The 15,539-nt window shown below is 41.9% G+C and overlaps 1 protein-coding gene across 1 annotated transcript in view; it reads right to left on the bottom strand.

Moving 5' to 3' along the window:
- Nucleotides 1-15,539, bottom strand: part of MSI2 (musashi RNA binding protein 2) — a 382,621-nt gene that overhangs the window by 365,509 nt on the left and 1,573 nt on the right. Inside the window, exons 5-6 of the mRNA XM_026656594.2 lie at nt 14,960-15,013; nt 12,955-12,996 (exon numbers count right to left, since the gene is read on the bottom strand). Of these exons, the coding sequence (XP_026512379.1) occupies nt 12,955-12,996; nt 14,960-15,013 (96 nt within the window). The remainder of the gene's footprint in view (nt 1-12,954; nt 12,997-14,959; nt 15,014-15,539) is intronic.

Genomic DNA, 15,539 nt, shown 5'->3' with positions numbered 1-15,539 from the left:
CACCCTAAGGAACTTAAATGCTTTTGTCTCAGAGGTAACAACACTGGAATTGTAATGCAAGACCAAGCCCTGGTTATACCTACAGTTTTCATCACTGTGGAGAATTACACCTCCAAACTTTCCCAGGGCAGACAAGGCCTAAAAGCCTTCTGAAAAAATAGGCCAGAGTTTAGAGTCCAAGACCCGCCACATGAGAGACTTAAATACACATCTAGGCAATACCTGTACTGAGAGTTCCACTGGTGCAGGACCAGCACAAAGTTACATGCAGGCACCTTTGCAGTGTACAGGCAAGATATTCAAACCATTAGCTAGTACAGAGTATTTTAGACCTTTAACCCTGTCAGGCACCAGGAAGAACTCATGCATAAAGCCAACAAGCTTCCTCCACACACAGGAACATGTTTTATCTGCCTAATCCACACTAGTGGCCAAACCATGCAAGCTAGGACTTGCTCTAGTCTCTGTTCCACTTCAAGGAGTGCTTGGTGTGCATATAACTGCCTGGATTCTAATGATCCCCAGTTCTAGAGAATGGAAGACAAACAGATGCTGTTGGTCCTCCTCTCATTTGGAATAAACTTAAAACATTTCAAGGAAACGAAGGGAGACACACCCACAACAGCAGAAAAATTGCACCTGCCAAAGATACTTAAGAACATTATGAAAGAGCAAAATTTCCTTTGATCATCTTTGCATAAAATGTTTACCCTGTAAACCAAGTTCCTTGAATTGTGGATAGGACCCAATAAGGTTACTTTTTTCTACAAGGATACATATATTTTGCTTTGCCATCATTTTGTAATTATTTGCCTCGTTATTTTTATTTTACTTTCCACACATTGCAAGAGATCTTTAACATGTGGCATCAGCTACATAAAGTTCTATACATGTTCTCTGCAGTATCCGGTACTCAGATAGTACAGCGAGAGAGGCCATAAAAGTATCTAAAATAGATAATCACAGTTTATGTCTGTAATTAAAGTTCCCATAAAGTCTTAGGTTCTTTAGCATTAAAGAACCTAAGGATGGGTAACCGCTCATTGATGGTTTTTTTTTTTTTATTAAAGCATTTTTTTAAATAGACATAAGATTGAGAGGGAAAAGAAAGTAACTGCTGGAGACACCTGTCAAACAGATTCAGAGATCTAAGCTGACTTTTAATTAATTGTAACTCCAATGAAATCAAAGCCACATTCACAAAACTTTGGGGGAATCTTCGCTCTGGAGGACTGTCAGCTAGCCTTTTACTTCATATGGAGAATTAATGGCATTGCTGATTTGGCCAAAGAAAAAAATCCATTCTACAAGATGACGACTACTGCTCCTTGGTAAATAACTTGCTGGGCTCAATGCACCACTGTAACCTCCCGCTTTGATCACAGTTCATGAAACTAATTGAGTCAGGAATTAAAAACATACAAATACCACGGCAAGAAAATCTCTCTCACTCCCTTCCACCACCACAACCCTCCACCCACCAGAATCTTGGACTGACTATGCCAGGAAATCCCCACTCTGATACCCAAAAGGAAAACTAGGACAAACAACTATGATGTAATCTGTCTCCAGTGCTCCGTGCATCAAGATACCCAAACTAGGGGATACCCCTGGTTTGCATAAAAGAGAACAGACTACAGCCACCCTTCCCTACAGCATGTGGAGATGACAAGACACCATGCAGTGGAAGTGGTGTGGTTCTGCTGGACAAGGGAAAAAGCTGGATTCCAGAAGTCAGCCTATGGGGGGAGAAGGCGTGGCCCCATGTAGCACACAGCTCAGTTCCATAGGGGGCATAGCATGGTCAGAGAACCCAGCACCACTTAGCATGCCTCCTCCTTTCCATCTCTCTAGCGCCCACTTTTAGGATACGTCTACACTGCAGTCACACTCTAGACATACATAATCTAGCTAGCTCCGGTACCGGAGCAGTAAGGGACTTCATGGATTTCTGTACATGCTCGCCCAGAACCCTAGGTAATTACCCAGGCAGCTAGCCCATGCTGCTGTGGCTTCACTGCTCTGGTACAAACTAGCCAGATTACAGCTAGCACAGGTGTGTCTACAGCTACCCCATGACTTCAGTGTAGACAGGACCCTCTCTCCCCGCCGCGGTTACTCAGGTGGGGGACTGGATTTGTCCCCACATCACAATGCACCACTACTTGAGTTATTCTCCCCCACTCTTCCAGTTCAACTGGTGCAAACCCGTCTCCCCAGTCTCTGCACTAGCTTGTAAGTACCATGTGATAAGCATTAGCCATAACTCAGACCACAAACTACCTTTCACACTGCTCTGGTCTACCCTACCCTTATCTAATTTCCCCCCCTGCGTCTCACTGCCGCTGCAGCTGTTCAGAAACCCAGTCGTACCACCAACCTCGTGATTCCAACAGTTACAACTCACTTAGCCCAACACAACACCGGCAACAGCTTTGGCCCCAAGCATAAATTTTTGATTTTTTTTTTTTTAAACTGAGTATTTCAATCAATTCAGTCCCCGGCACCATAGTAACGATAGAAGCTTGGGGGATGGAGAGGGTAGAAACATTCTAGCTCCGTTATTCCACCCCTTCCTTAAGCTTGGTGCAGTTTTCTTTAATGCATTTCCTGTCCATTGCTCATGGACACAGGATCTCCCCATAGGTATGGCCTATATCAAACATACAACACAGAAAAAGGCCGACCAGGCTAGAGCACTGAACTGGCATTCAAGAGATCAGAGTTCTATTCCCAGCTACGCCATGCGACCCTGAGCAAGACACTCAGGCTTAGCGCCTCAAAAGGTATTTAGACTCCTAACTGCCTCCATGCCTGTTTCCCCTCCAATCTTTCGCCTTTGGGACAAGGATGGTCTCTTACCATGTCTCTGTAGGATACAGTAGGGCCTGATCTCAGTTGGGACCTCCATATGCTACTGTAATATAGTTAAATAGAACTTTCCTCCTCACTGAGTGCTAAGCCCTCTAGAGAATCCCAGGGTCTAGACGTGATATGCAAAATGTGTGTTCCTCAGCAGACAGTGCAGCTGATGTCCACAAACCCACAAGAGCGCTTTTCACTGAGTACGACTTGCACAGTGTACAACTTTCAATTCCACCTTCAGTTTTATTTTGTTTTTCCTTCCTTTCCTGGCTTCACCATGTGCATAGTGTAGTGAGGGGCTTTGGCGTATCTGCTATGCCCAGCCCCAGAAGTGGTGGCATTTCATTGGCAAGAGAAGCATTTCTTCTATTCATCTGCAGCACTTTGGAATCCTCCTGCACCAGATGTGCTATATAAATGTAGGATAATAATATCAGCATACTATTGTTACAGACCACAGATTCAGGGTGGAGGAGAGACAAGTGGTTCAGAACATGCCCATGCTGGTAGACTGTGCCTGAGAAGGGCTTATTCTCATAAGAACTTTCAATTCTTCTAGCAAGCGCAACAGAAAAAACTGCTCATGACGTGTTCCCCACCACCACCCTCTCCAGCACTGGCCTATTCCTCTAGTGTGACCAATGAAAAAAAACATTTGCTGTTGCTAAGGCTTTTAAACGGACAAGTTTTTTTCAACAAAGCAGGCGCTGGACACGATCTCTAAGTCACAACACAGGGTTGAGACATCCACAGACACAGAGCGAAAGCTCAGCTTGGTTGGTTGGTTTCTTTTAACTCTTTGCACAGTTATACACGATCTGAAATTGTCCTTCAGAAAGTTTCCGAAAAACTAAATATTTATACAGCAATTGTTACGAAGTCTCCTAGTAGTTCTCTATTTAAGAGGCATTCTGTTTGCTTCAGCATTTAAAGAGCTGAAAAATCTGTCAGGCCTTTTAGTTTGGATATGGAATTGGGATTTTCAGAGCATCTTCTTGTCTCATGTCCCTCATCCTCCTCCCTGATGCAAAACTGACCCATGGAACAAATTCAAGCTAAGACAGGTAGTGGGGATATAAAATATAGATGGGAAAATGCCTATTGATTTTGTGACCAAAGCTTTTGAAGGAGGCGGGGAATCTTATTAGCAAGTCTAAGACGGGGCAACTGAAGGGAGGTGTCCAAGATTTTGTGCTTCAATCAACCAAAAGCCCTAGCTAAAAGAACGCAAACTTTCCTATCAATACACATGGATCTGACTCACAAAGCCAGGATCCATACCAGAACTCTGCCCAAGTTCTGTGGCATTTGGATCCAGGGGTGGAAACGAGGTCAGTCCCATCTCTGATCATTCACACACAGAGAAAAACAAACCCAGCAAGCCTTCACAACTTTAAATCATGGGAACTACTTAATTCACTAGGTATTAGTCTCTGCTGCCCCCACGCCATTTTCCCTCCCACCTGCCTGGTCCCCTCATTACCGTCACTCAGCATCAGTTTTTGCTACAGTAGTTTTCTTGGACCTTTGCCCCTTCAGTCAGCTTGAAGCCTCTTCTCTATTGTACACAGGAATCTTTGGGAAATTAATGCAAGTCTTTGCTTGGGGGATGGAGAGGGTAGAAACATTCTAGCTCCATTATTCCACCCCTTCCTTCCCCCCATCCCTGCCTACACACACTTAACCCACCATCCTGCAAACACAGACTTACGTTTAACTTTAGGCACTGCGTTTTATGGGACTACTCAGAGACTGTAAAGCTAAGCATGCGCACAAATCTTTGTAGGATGAGGGCCTTACTTTGTAATTAGTTTACAAAGCATGGTCTTAAATAAAAATTAAAGCTACTGGATTGCAACAATACAGCCATGTGTAAATATCTAGGAAAGCCCAACAACACGGTGCAGGATAGGAGTGATTCAGTACATTCTTGAAACTTTCTCTACAATCAAGAAAAATAAAGGCAACACTTCAGGCGATAAAGAACCCAGGAGAGAGGGGAATCAGTGAAATCCTAGGGTCTGAAGTGAATTTATCGATATTGCATATTGATTGGATTAAAGGGACCCGGTCTACTTGAGAATTTGTACTGCAATAGTACCGTAGAGACCTCAGTCAGACTGTGGCTAGGCACGGTACATACATTAGTAACATAATAGTCCCTGCCCCAAACAGCTTACATTCTCAAACTCCAATCTCTGCAAACAAGCGAAGCATGGGTCTCATTTCAACCACATGAATAGTCCCATTGAAGTCAATGGAACTACTCAAGCGATTAAAGTGTGCGGCCAGTCATGCTGACTGCTATTGTTTCATTGTTTCCTTACACTCCCCCATCTGCCTGTATCCATTTCTTGTCTCACACTCAGATTGGAAGCCCTTTGGGGCAGGGACCGTCTCTTAGTTCTGTGTTTGTACAGGGCTTAGCACAATCGGATGTGTCTGCAGGATTGGAGGCTAAAAGAGAGCCTAGTCAATTATTTAAAAAAATTAAAAGGAGCATTAGATACCACCATCTACCCCTGCATCAGATTGCCAGTTTTTGTGGTTTAACAACACTCCTCCCCTGCCCCCGTTTTAATAAAAATCTCTCTCTGGGTGAGACCCACCGAAAACAAGTGAAACTAATCACAACTTTACAAGAGAAGTCATGAAACTGACTATACACAAAGTACTGTCAACTGTACAAAGTAATCTTCTAATCCCTGTTCTAGGCTCCCCAGTTCAACAATTCCATTTAAGAGTGCTCTTTAAATCCACCCCGATTCAGCAAAGTACTTATGCACGTGCTTGACAGATTTAAATGGGACTTATGCATGTGCTCAATTTCTTTGCTAAATAGGGACAGACTTCTGATTTAGGGCCCTAGCAATCTTAGTAGTTACTTGTAACAACAGCAGGTAAAACATTTTCAGACAGAAGTGTGATTTTCTAAGCTGATGAACTCTGTTTAAGTGTCTTCCCTCCCCGTACTACATGACCCAGAATACCTTCCTACTTAAAAGCAGTAAAAGCTGAAATATAGTAACATCATAATAAATAAATAAATACTAGGAACCGAAAGGGCATCTAGATATACATTAATGAGGCAGAGAGCTTGTTTTTTTCCCCCTTCAACATATACCTCTATCTTACACATATACTTTGTTATGCTTTTTCAATAACTTTCCTCTAAAAAAAAAAAAAAAAAAAAAAAAAAAAATAAATTTTTTAATTTTTTAAAAAAAAATATGGAAAAAAAAAACAGAAACAAAAGCAAAAAAAAAAAAAAAAAAAATCCATTACATTAACTGGCCTGTCACTGGCAGTGACAAATAAATGAATTTGATGGTTATAGATCAGTCATTACTGGATCGACCTCCAGGCTGAAAAAGGCTGAGCACTTTGCAGACAACACGTACTCAATTTGGAGACAGAGTGAAACATGCCAGGGTATTGGCCACCCTGCTTCTCTTCACCTCTCCCTCCTCCGCACCCTGTCTCCAACTCACCCTCACCAAAGGTTGGTGCAGGGGAAAAAGTGCCTTGGAAGAAACAATGGGGGGGGGGGGAGGGGGGAGAGAGAAAGGTATAGAAAAGGGCAGGAAAGGAATAAGCCCACCAAAAAGGAACCCAATCCAGTCATCTCCAACTGGTTAGCAGCAAGTCAAAGGGAACATAAGTTCATTGTCATCATCACCGCAACTAGGAGCCCTAGGCATGGACCTCCTTGTGTTAGGCGCTGTACAAACAGAACAAAAAGCCAGTCCCTGCTCTCAAGAGCTTACAAGCTAAACAAACACAAAAGACATCCTTAGGCAGTGATAACAGGGAGACATCTATTACACCCAAATTCACAACTGTCTCTGGGTATTATAGACAATTGGAGTGTTCGACCTTGAAAAGAAATGTTTATTTCTCAAAACAAAAAAAGCCCCACGCCCAGCTCAAAAACCCCACCCTTGTAAAGCCCAGGACATGTTGCCAAATGCAAAGCTGCACCATGCATTGCTCGGTTACTTTTTCCCCTCTGGTGGAATGAATTAAAGAGCATGGCTAATGCTGCAACCTGGGTGGGTCATCAGCAGCTGAATTTGAACCTAGGACTTCTGGATCTTAAACCGTGAGCCTCAACTGCCAGAGCTAAAAGATCCAGCAGGCCAGGCTGTTGCAGGCTCATCTACCACTCTATGTGGCCCAGCTGTCAATAGAGGGAGACAGGACACAACACTTGGCGAGTATGGGCTACGCCAGGGGTGGGCAAACTATGGCCCGTGGGCCGGATCCAGCCCACCAGCCATTTTAATTGGTCCCTTGAGCTCCCGCTGGGGAGCGGGGTCTGAGGCTTGCCCCACTCACGCACTCAGCTGGAGAGCAGGGTCAGGGGCAGCTCCCGGAAGCAGCGGCATGGCTCCCCTCCGACTCCTATGCATAAGGGCAGCCAGGGGTCTCCACTCTGCATGCTGCCCCTGCCGCAAGTGCCGCCCCCGCAGCTCCCATTGGCCGGGAACCGCAGCCAATGGGAGCTGCAGGGGCGGTGCCTGCAGATGGGGCCACATGCAGAGCCACGTGGCCATGCCTCCATGTAGGAGCTGAAGAAGGGACATCTGCTTCCAGGAGCCGCTTCAGGTAAGCGCTGCCCGGAGCCTGCACCCCTGAGCCTCTCTCTGCACCCCAACCCTGTGCCCCAGCCCTAATCCCTCTCCTGTCCTCCAAACCCCTCGATCCCAGCCCAGAGCACCCTCCTAGACCCCAAACCCCTCAGCCCCAGCCCAGAGCCTGCACCCCCAGCTGGAGCCTGCAACCACTTCCTGCACGCCAACCCCCTGCCCCCAGCCCTGAACTCCTCATCCCCAGCCCCACCCCAGTGCTCGCACCCCCAGTCAGAGCCCTCCCCCCTCCCCCACAGCCCACTCCTCTGTCCCAGCCTGGAGCCCCCTCCCGCACCTTGAACTCCTAACAGGAACAACCACCAAATGCTTGGCTCTCATAATGCCACTGGAAGGTGAATGCTTTGTAAGAAAACAGACAATTCAGCTTGGACTTACACAGCCATCCAAGGGACTTAGACACCTGATCTCCATTAAAATTAATGGGAAGTAGGCATCCAAACCCCCTAGACAGCTTTGACAATCTAGCCTGTATATTTATTCTGGCAGGACTTGCTCCCAGCTTACTGCTTTGCAGTAACTAGTAAATATATTAGTGCGTAATAACGCATGATCCAAATGAAAGGGAAGGCTACAAAATTCTGCTTTTCAATCAGAATGGAGGGGCGCGTGTGTTTGATTGCACACTTACGTTCCACATGCCCAGACAGCGATCTGCCTGCTTACTTGGCTAGATGGGAGACTACCTACCCACACAGAACCCTGTATGCCCATTTGCACACGGAAATTCAAAGCAAGAAATCAGCTGACAATCTGTCCACTGACTAGCATCTGAGGTTGAAATAAGGCAGTGTCAGGTTACTTTTAATAAAGAAACATTTATACTCAACGCTCTCTTAAAAGCTTGAAATGAGACATGCTTCCCTGGCGCATCCAGACAAACACACAAAATCCTCTCCAGTCAAAATCTTTTCACTGCTTTGCGACTGAACTGTCATCTGGGATGATGTGTCCAGGTCATCTGTGGATGGCATTATTTAATTTGAAATACAATCCTGAAAATGCAATGACCTCCACTCTGGGTTGACAACAGGATATTCAGCACCAAGAGTGTAGGCCTCTATCATTTGAACTAAAGGAGTAACTCCACTAGCTGGCAGCAACAGTAGGCTTGTCCTTTGTGTAGACCATCTACTGGAGAAAAACATAACACTTTTAGATCAGCAGGTTACACTCAATAGTGTTTTGATATGTAATCTTCCCCCTGGCGAGTGGTCCAATCTACTCCACCTGCTAGGACTATTCACAACAAGCAGCACTGGACCCTGATATTAAGTATTTGTGTCCTAGGGCCTGATCCTGTGAACGCTTGGGCACATAACTTAACAGTAGCCCCACTGACGTCAAGCTTCCACTGGAAACTTGTCTGCCTCTTTTTCATACAACGCTTTACACATTTTCCAAGAGAGACAAGGAAGGACCCAGCCATTGGAAAATACAGAAGCAGCAAATTAAATCTGATAGTTATCTTATCCCCCGCCACTTAAAAAAGTAAAGTAACATCTGCATATGTGTACACACACACACACACACACACACACACACACACTTTTCCTGTTTATTTGAATAGCACGGGGGACATAGATTTTATTCGGATAGACAGGCGTTTGGATAATCAAGAGGGCGTCGAACATGCTCTGCCTTTCCATCAGAAACAGCTGGACTTCGCTGCGGTCATTATACATGTGCAGTACCAGCAAGGCAACAGACTCCCTAGCACCCAGGCTCCTCCTGCAGCTGCTCAGCTGGGTGCACGCCCCAGCCCTGGCTCTTGCAGGCTGCCCGGGGAGCACAGAGGCCCTGCTGAAAAGGGAGCTGGGCATCCCAGTGCTGCAGTCCCCAGGGCACTCAGGGGGCCGCTGCAGCAGCCAAAGCCCGAAATATGATGCCGAACAGGCCAAGAGGTAAGGTGTGGGCAGGGGATGTGCATGCAGGCAACTGGGCACAGGTGTCAGAGAACTGCATGCTGACAGCTGGGCAGGGTGGCAAACTGGGGGGTTGCACACAGGCATTTGTTTTGTGGGCCGGTCTGTCAGGGAACAAGGAAGAGATTTGGATAATGAGGAGGTTGGGATAATAGGGTTTTGATAAAACGGGAGCACAGTGTGTGTGTGTGTGTGTGTGTGTGTGTGTGTGTGTGTGTGTGTGTGTATGTATGTATGTATGTATAAAAAAACCCTCAACTGTTAGTGTCCTTATTGTTAACACCAGGAATGAAAGAATTTGGTCTTTTTTCTCCCGTGTACATATTATTTTCTTTTTAAAAGATTTTCAGGTTAGTAATGCTATAAATGCTCCACTATTGCAACGTTCCTTTCAGAAGCTGGAAATTAATCAGAATTTTTACCTGGTAACAGCAGCAACTGCAAGATTGTATATGTATATTTCCTCCATCTCAGTATTAGCCATATGCTATAGACTCAACAAGTTTTAAACCCCTGAAGCAAAATTTCTTAAAACAATGGTTGCAAGTTGCCCTAGCCTTCACAAGAAGAGTAGGATTACACATTATGGTGTAATCCATTAGAGGCAAATGCCTAGAGATCTGCTACGGTCATTCTACAAAAGAGGGGAAGAATTTTCAGCTGTTACAGCCTGCCACTTCTTGCTCAGTCACCAATCTGCATCATCACTGAGGTGTCAAATCCTGAAGACACAGGTAAGGGAGCCAAAGGAAAGTGTGTTATCACAACCCTGTTTGAAAGACAGCAATTAACCATCTCTAAACATTCATTTGATTGGAGCATCACGAGGGGAGGGAAAAAAACCTTTTAAAAAATAATTTGTAGACAAACAAATAATTTAAGTGCAGAAAGAAGCTAAGTACGTGAACTGGCAAAGGGTTGCACATAATCCTAATGTTACCATTGTCCATCTCTGTGCTGACAGAACGTAAACAGTAAATTCACTCTTTAAACAGTCCAACATGCCACCTCCGAAGGTTGGCTCAGCAGGTCAAAAGGCCTACTGAGAGAGGAGTGAGGAAAGCATTGCTACATGCTACTTGTGACTGAGAACGGGGAACATTTCAAGTACCTAGCTTCCACCAATAGATTTCAACAATAATCACTTTAGAGTGCAAAAAGCTTCTGTTTCAAAAACGAATGAATATGATACTAAACATAACAGGAAGATGAACTACTGAGAAAAAACTCACAAAAAGATAGACATTTCATTAATGGCATTAATCTCTATGGACTCAAGCATCAACTAGTTAATTAGATTGAAGTACAGTTGCATTTTAACACTGAACGTTTACTGCTCAACTGGGATAGGCGAATTGCTGAATTCTAAAGCCTTAATTCAACAGCTAATTTTAAAAAACAGGTCAAAACAGGTTTTTATTTGTAAGACATATAAAAATATTATGACAGCACTAATATTAAATCTGTTCTTTATTACAACTAATTTACTATGTTTCCTTCTAATTTTAAGCCCTTTTTTAAGAAAAACTAAAAAACAACCTGCTAAACAAAAATTTGAATCCATTATTAAAGAGGTCTGAATAAAAATCAGGATTAGACGTAGGCAAAATATGCTTATCTTTCCATACATGGTGGCTTCCTGCTAAGAGTGGAAGCCTACATATGTTCCATCATTTGCCCAATAACTTAGAGATGTTTACTATCAAGAAAAAAAGGCTTTTTTTAAAAAAAAATCTACTTAGCAAAGATGACCTGATTTTGCATTCAGATCTTTAATGTGGAAGAATATTTTTGGCAACAATAAAAAATTAACTCACTCAGATCCATAATGCTCATTTGTCATTGTTTTGAGAGGAAGTCTTATGGGAAAGTTTATCATCATTACAAGCTTTTGCAAACAATACGGAAAGTACAGACAGCAATTAGAAATTGAAAGATGCTTAAAAAAAAAGGTTCAGGGGAAATATTACGAGGCAAGACTACCTTCAGAACTTAATTTCAAGACTAGTTAGGACTTCTGTAGCTTTAAGGAATGCACTGTGTGAAACACAACACTACTCCAACAACATAATCCCAAAGCTATCAAACCCTACATAACACAAAACTCTTTGCTTAGTACAGAAATAAGCCAGCCCCCTCTTTTGTCACTAATTAGCATTAGCTACATCTTAAGAAACTAAGAGCCCTCAAGGAAAGGTTTAAGTACATTTGTTTAGTTTTAATTTCTGCATGTAGATTTTTTTTAAATTGCTATTACTCCTCTTGCTATATGCCCAGAGTTGTTAAGTTACAGAGTTTTTTCTGGATGTGTGCTTTATACAGTATATAATGTTATAGCTTCATGCACTATTAAATTGCTCGCTCTCATGAGGAATTATGTACAATAAAAATATTAAGTTAAACTTGTTTAGGCAGTCTCTCCCCATCTAATTTCAACCACTATTCCCTTTTTGCCTGTATCTACAGCTTCCTATTCTCCTCCCTCCCCACCCCCACTTCTTAATGACGGGGCAGTCCCGTAACAGAATACAGAAGCAATCCAGGTTGATTTTAATATATATCAATGTTGTATACCCTTTGAATTAAGTTTTTGCAGTGGAGACAAAGCAAAAGAAAGGAAAGCTAACTGTAGAAATATAGTGCATTCTCTTTCAGACTCAGACTTCTAAAGTCAAGTTCACTGATTGCATATTGGAACTTGAAAAACTGATCTACCGCTTTTGCTAAACACAGTTCTAAATAGTAAGAACTGTTTCAATTCCACAAACAGGTTCTCCAGCACCAATAGTACCAATATATATTGATTTCAGAGACAGCATGCAGATGAAAGCTTCTCTGCACATGGCTAAAGTGTCTGTCCCAACATGGAAACTGACCACATTATAACAAATTATGCCCTATAAGGAGCACGTCACTTATCCAATAAGACTAGTAGGATAAAAGACTTAAAGCTCTTTGTTCATCTTCTTGCAAAGGCAGACCCAATGCTCATAAAAGTTCAGAGCTTCATACCAATCAAGAACTCGCTACCCATCGCTAATTAGTGCCCAAACCCGTCTCAAAAGTTATACAAAAGAAAACTCGCAAAGCATGAGGGCAGAGATTTATTCCCACCCATCAAAGACAAGGAGTTCAAAGTTCAGCCTGAAATGAGCAAGAAACCCTGCACTTAAACCAAACACTCTTCATAAATACTGTAGCAAGATACGGTACAAAATACTGTAACAATTGTAAGTAACACAGCAATACTCTCCCATTACGATGAGAAAAAGCTAAGACTCCTTCAGACTGGCACAAATGACTGGGACTCCGTAAGGAGATAGTTAAACTGGAGACATGTAATATCACACAAAGCAGCTCTCCTGTAGTTTCACAGCCATATGCTGATACCCTTAAGACGCCATGCGCTCCAGCTTTAAAAGCTTTCATTGCCAATTCCCTGTTTGAAACCTGAACTGCCTGGCAACAATGACTCTCTGTGTGCCTAAAATCCTATTATTGATCCTCCTACTTACCTTAGGCTGTGCTCGTCGGGGAAATGCAACTTTAGGGTCAATCTGAGGGAAAAGAAAGGGGAAAATCAACATGTTAATTTTTTTAAACCATTGAATTATTAATCCCTCATTTCTCAGGCTTAAAATTCAGCACACTGGATCTTCTAAAGCAACTCAGGATCTAACGGACTATGGTCAGATTTAGAGTGGGACTGAATTGATCTCATCCATAAATGAGCTATAGTGCATTCTATACTATAACTTAGGTGGTACACAAGATGCTCTGTACTACTTTTGGGGACGGTGCCTCTCCAACAAGAACCGGATGTTAAATATTACCGGCATAGTCTATAGATTTGTATAGAGATGGACTCCATTTTGGATCACAATCTTAATCTGCAAGTTTGTTCAAAAAGAAAACAAAACTCCCCCCCCCCCCCCCCCCCAAAATAAAAAGATACAAAACACTGATCCAAACGATTTACTTGTAAATTATTAGAACTACTGTGTTAAAACAACTGCAAAGATTACTTTTTAGAATTGAATTCCTAACCGATTTGCTTTACAGTGGCCATCAAAGGACACAGGTGGGCAATAAAAAAAAAGAAAAAAAAAAATCTGTGAAGGATCAACAACAAAACAAAAACAAAAAAACCCCACCCACCACGAGTGCTAACCCTAGAAGAAACCACATTCTTAAAAGATTGATGCAGGCTTTCTATGAAGGAGCTAACTAAAGTAATCTTAAAGGGAAAGCTGACCGCCACAGAAATAAGAAAAACCCCTCGTTTCATCCCTGGATACCTTATTTTTAGATGCAGGGTTTACTGTCTGTTATACTTCATAAGTTAAAAAAAAAAGCATGTTCCCAGTTGTCTGGCAATTTTAAAGCAACTTAAAAATGAGACAGCTTTAAATGACAACTGTTTCCTGCCATTCAAGGTGTTAAACAAAAAAATACACACCACCAGATTCATAGCGTGTTGTAAACAAAATAATGCTTCAAACGGCTATCTTTAAAGAAAAGAAAAAAAAACTAATGAAAGGTCTATATGCTGTTGAATTTCCTCCTCTTCTTTCAGCAGCATTTGCTCATAAGCACGTCCTTAATAAAAAGTTTTGAAAAATGGATCATTTAAAGGGAAAAACCGTGTGTATAACTGCAGTAACATTTAACAGCTTCCAGTGTTACTTTTTTTTTTTTTTTTAAATCTCAAACTTAGATCCTGGCTTTGTTAAAGGATATTTTGAAATAGAAACTATTTTAAGGGAATATTAATTTAAGATTATTTTGTGGACAAGGAGTTGAGGTTTTTTAAACTCATGCTATGAGGAGATGTTGCTTATGGTGATGTCACTGACAGGTAATCCACCTGGTCACTATGTATCAGTAGTTTTATTCAACTAAAATGTCAAAATTGTAAATGTTACAATCATTTAATACTCAATTGATAAATTAATTTGTCTATATTATATAGAAGTGTTCTTTTTCTTTTTTAACATATACCTGAGAAATGAGTGATTACATGCCACTTTATTGTTCAAAAAAATATAAAAAAGTCAAATCCTTTATCTAGAAAGCTAACCTTTTTCACAAAGATTATTATCTACAAATATATTCAGCACTGACTAGGTACTTGTCTACCAGGGAAATACAACAGGTGTGGATTTTCCATTGAGATACCTGAAGGCAGAAACAACTATGCACATTTCTATATCAGCCTCCAAAGTTATATTGTTTGCTTTTAAAAACAAGTTACCAAAAAAGAGAAAGATAATTACATAGATTCCAATCACACCACAATGGCATTATTGTAAAGTTTGGCATTGGCAAAAAGTTGTATCAGCCATCAAATTCTGAAGCATATTACTCAGTTTGTGGAGGCCAGTTCTCAAAGCAAAGGGGTCTTTACACCACAATGAAAATATTAGGTTCAAATAACTTAATTTTTCTCATTGGAAAACTTTTGATTACATGTCATTAGCATGTTTAAGGGAACACACAATCAGCATGGCAAATCCGTACCTTTTGCACATCCCTGTCAACTATTGAAACAACCAGCAAAACAAAGCAAAACTTCTACCAAAAAAAAAAAATTAGTTAGTTAGATACAATTCTACTTACTGTATCTACAAGTCCTCTAGGAAATGACTATAATACTATTTCTGATATGAATGGCCATTACCTAAACAAAGCTTTTAACGTAACTGTATACAAGAGCGCCGTTTCCATGCCAATACCCAACCGATCTGATCTGCCTCCTGTGCTGAACGTTGAAACAGAGTCAAATGCTATGTTAAACTAAAGAACAGTTACTATCATATGTCTACAAATAAATGGCTGAGTGAGAACTTGGTTGGTTTTACTTTTTGATATATGCTGTTGTTTTCATGGGTGGGTTCTGTTTGTTTAAGTAGAATCAATCACTGCAGCACAATCAAATCTGATGTAAGTTTATTTTTGTCTATCTCTTTGCCCTTCCCCTGCCCATGAGCAAATTAAATACATTCCAGTGATTAAACTGTGATCTAGGGTTAAGTGAAGGAGATAAAAAATCATCAATAATAATTTTGGGGGAGCTTCTAGGTTGTTGGGGGTTTTTAAA

The sequence above is a fragment of the Terrapene carolina genome, unplaced genomic scaffold (genome assembly GCF_002925995.2).
Source record: "Terrapene carolina triunguis isolate 2854851 unplaced genomic scaffold, T_m_triunguis-2.0 Scaffold231, whole genome shotgun sequence".
NCBI lineage: Eukaryota > Metazoa > Chordata > Testudines > Emydidae > Terrapene > Terrapene triunguis.
This window is presented reverse-complemented; position numbering and strand designations above follow the sequence as displayed.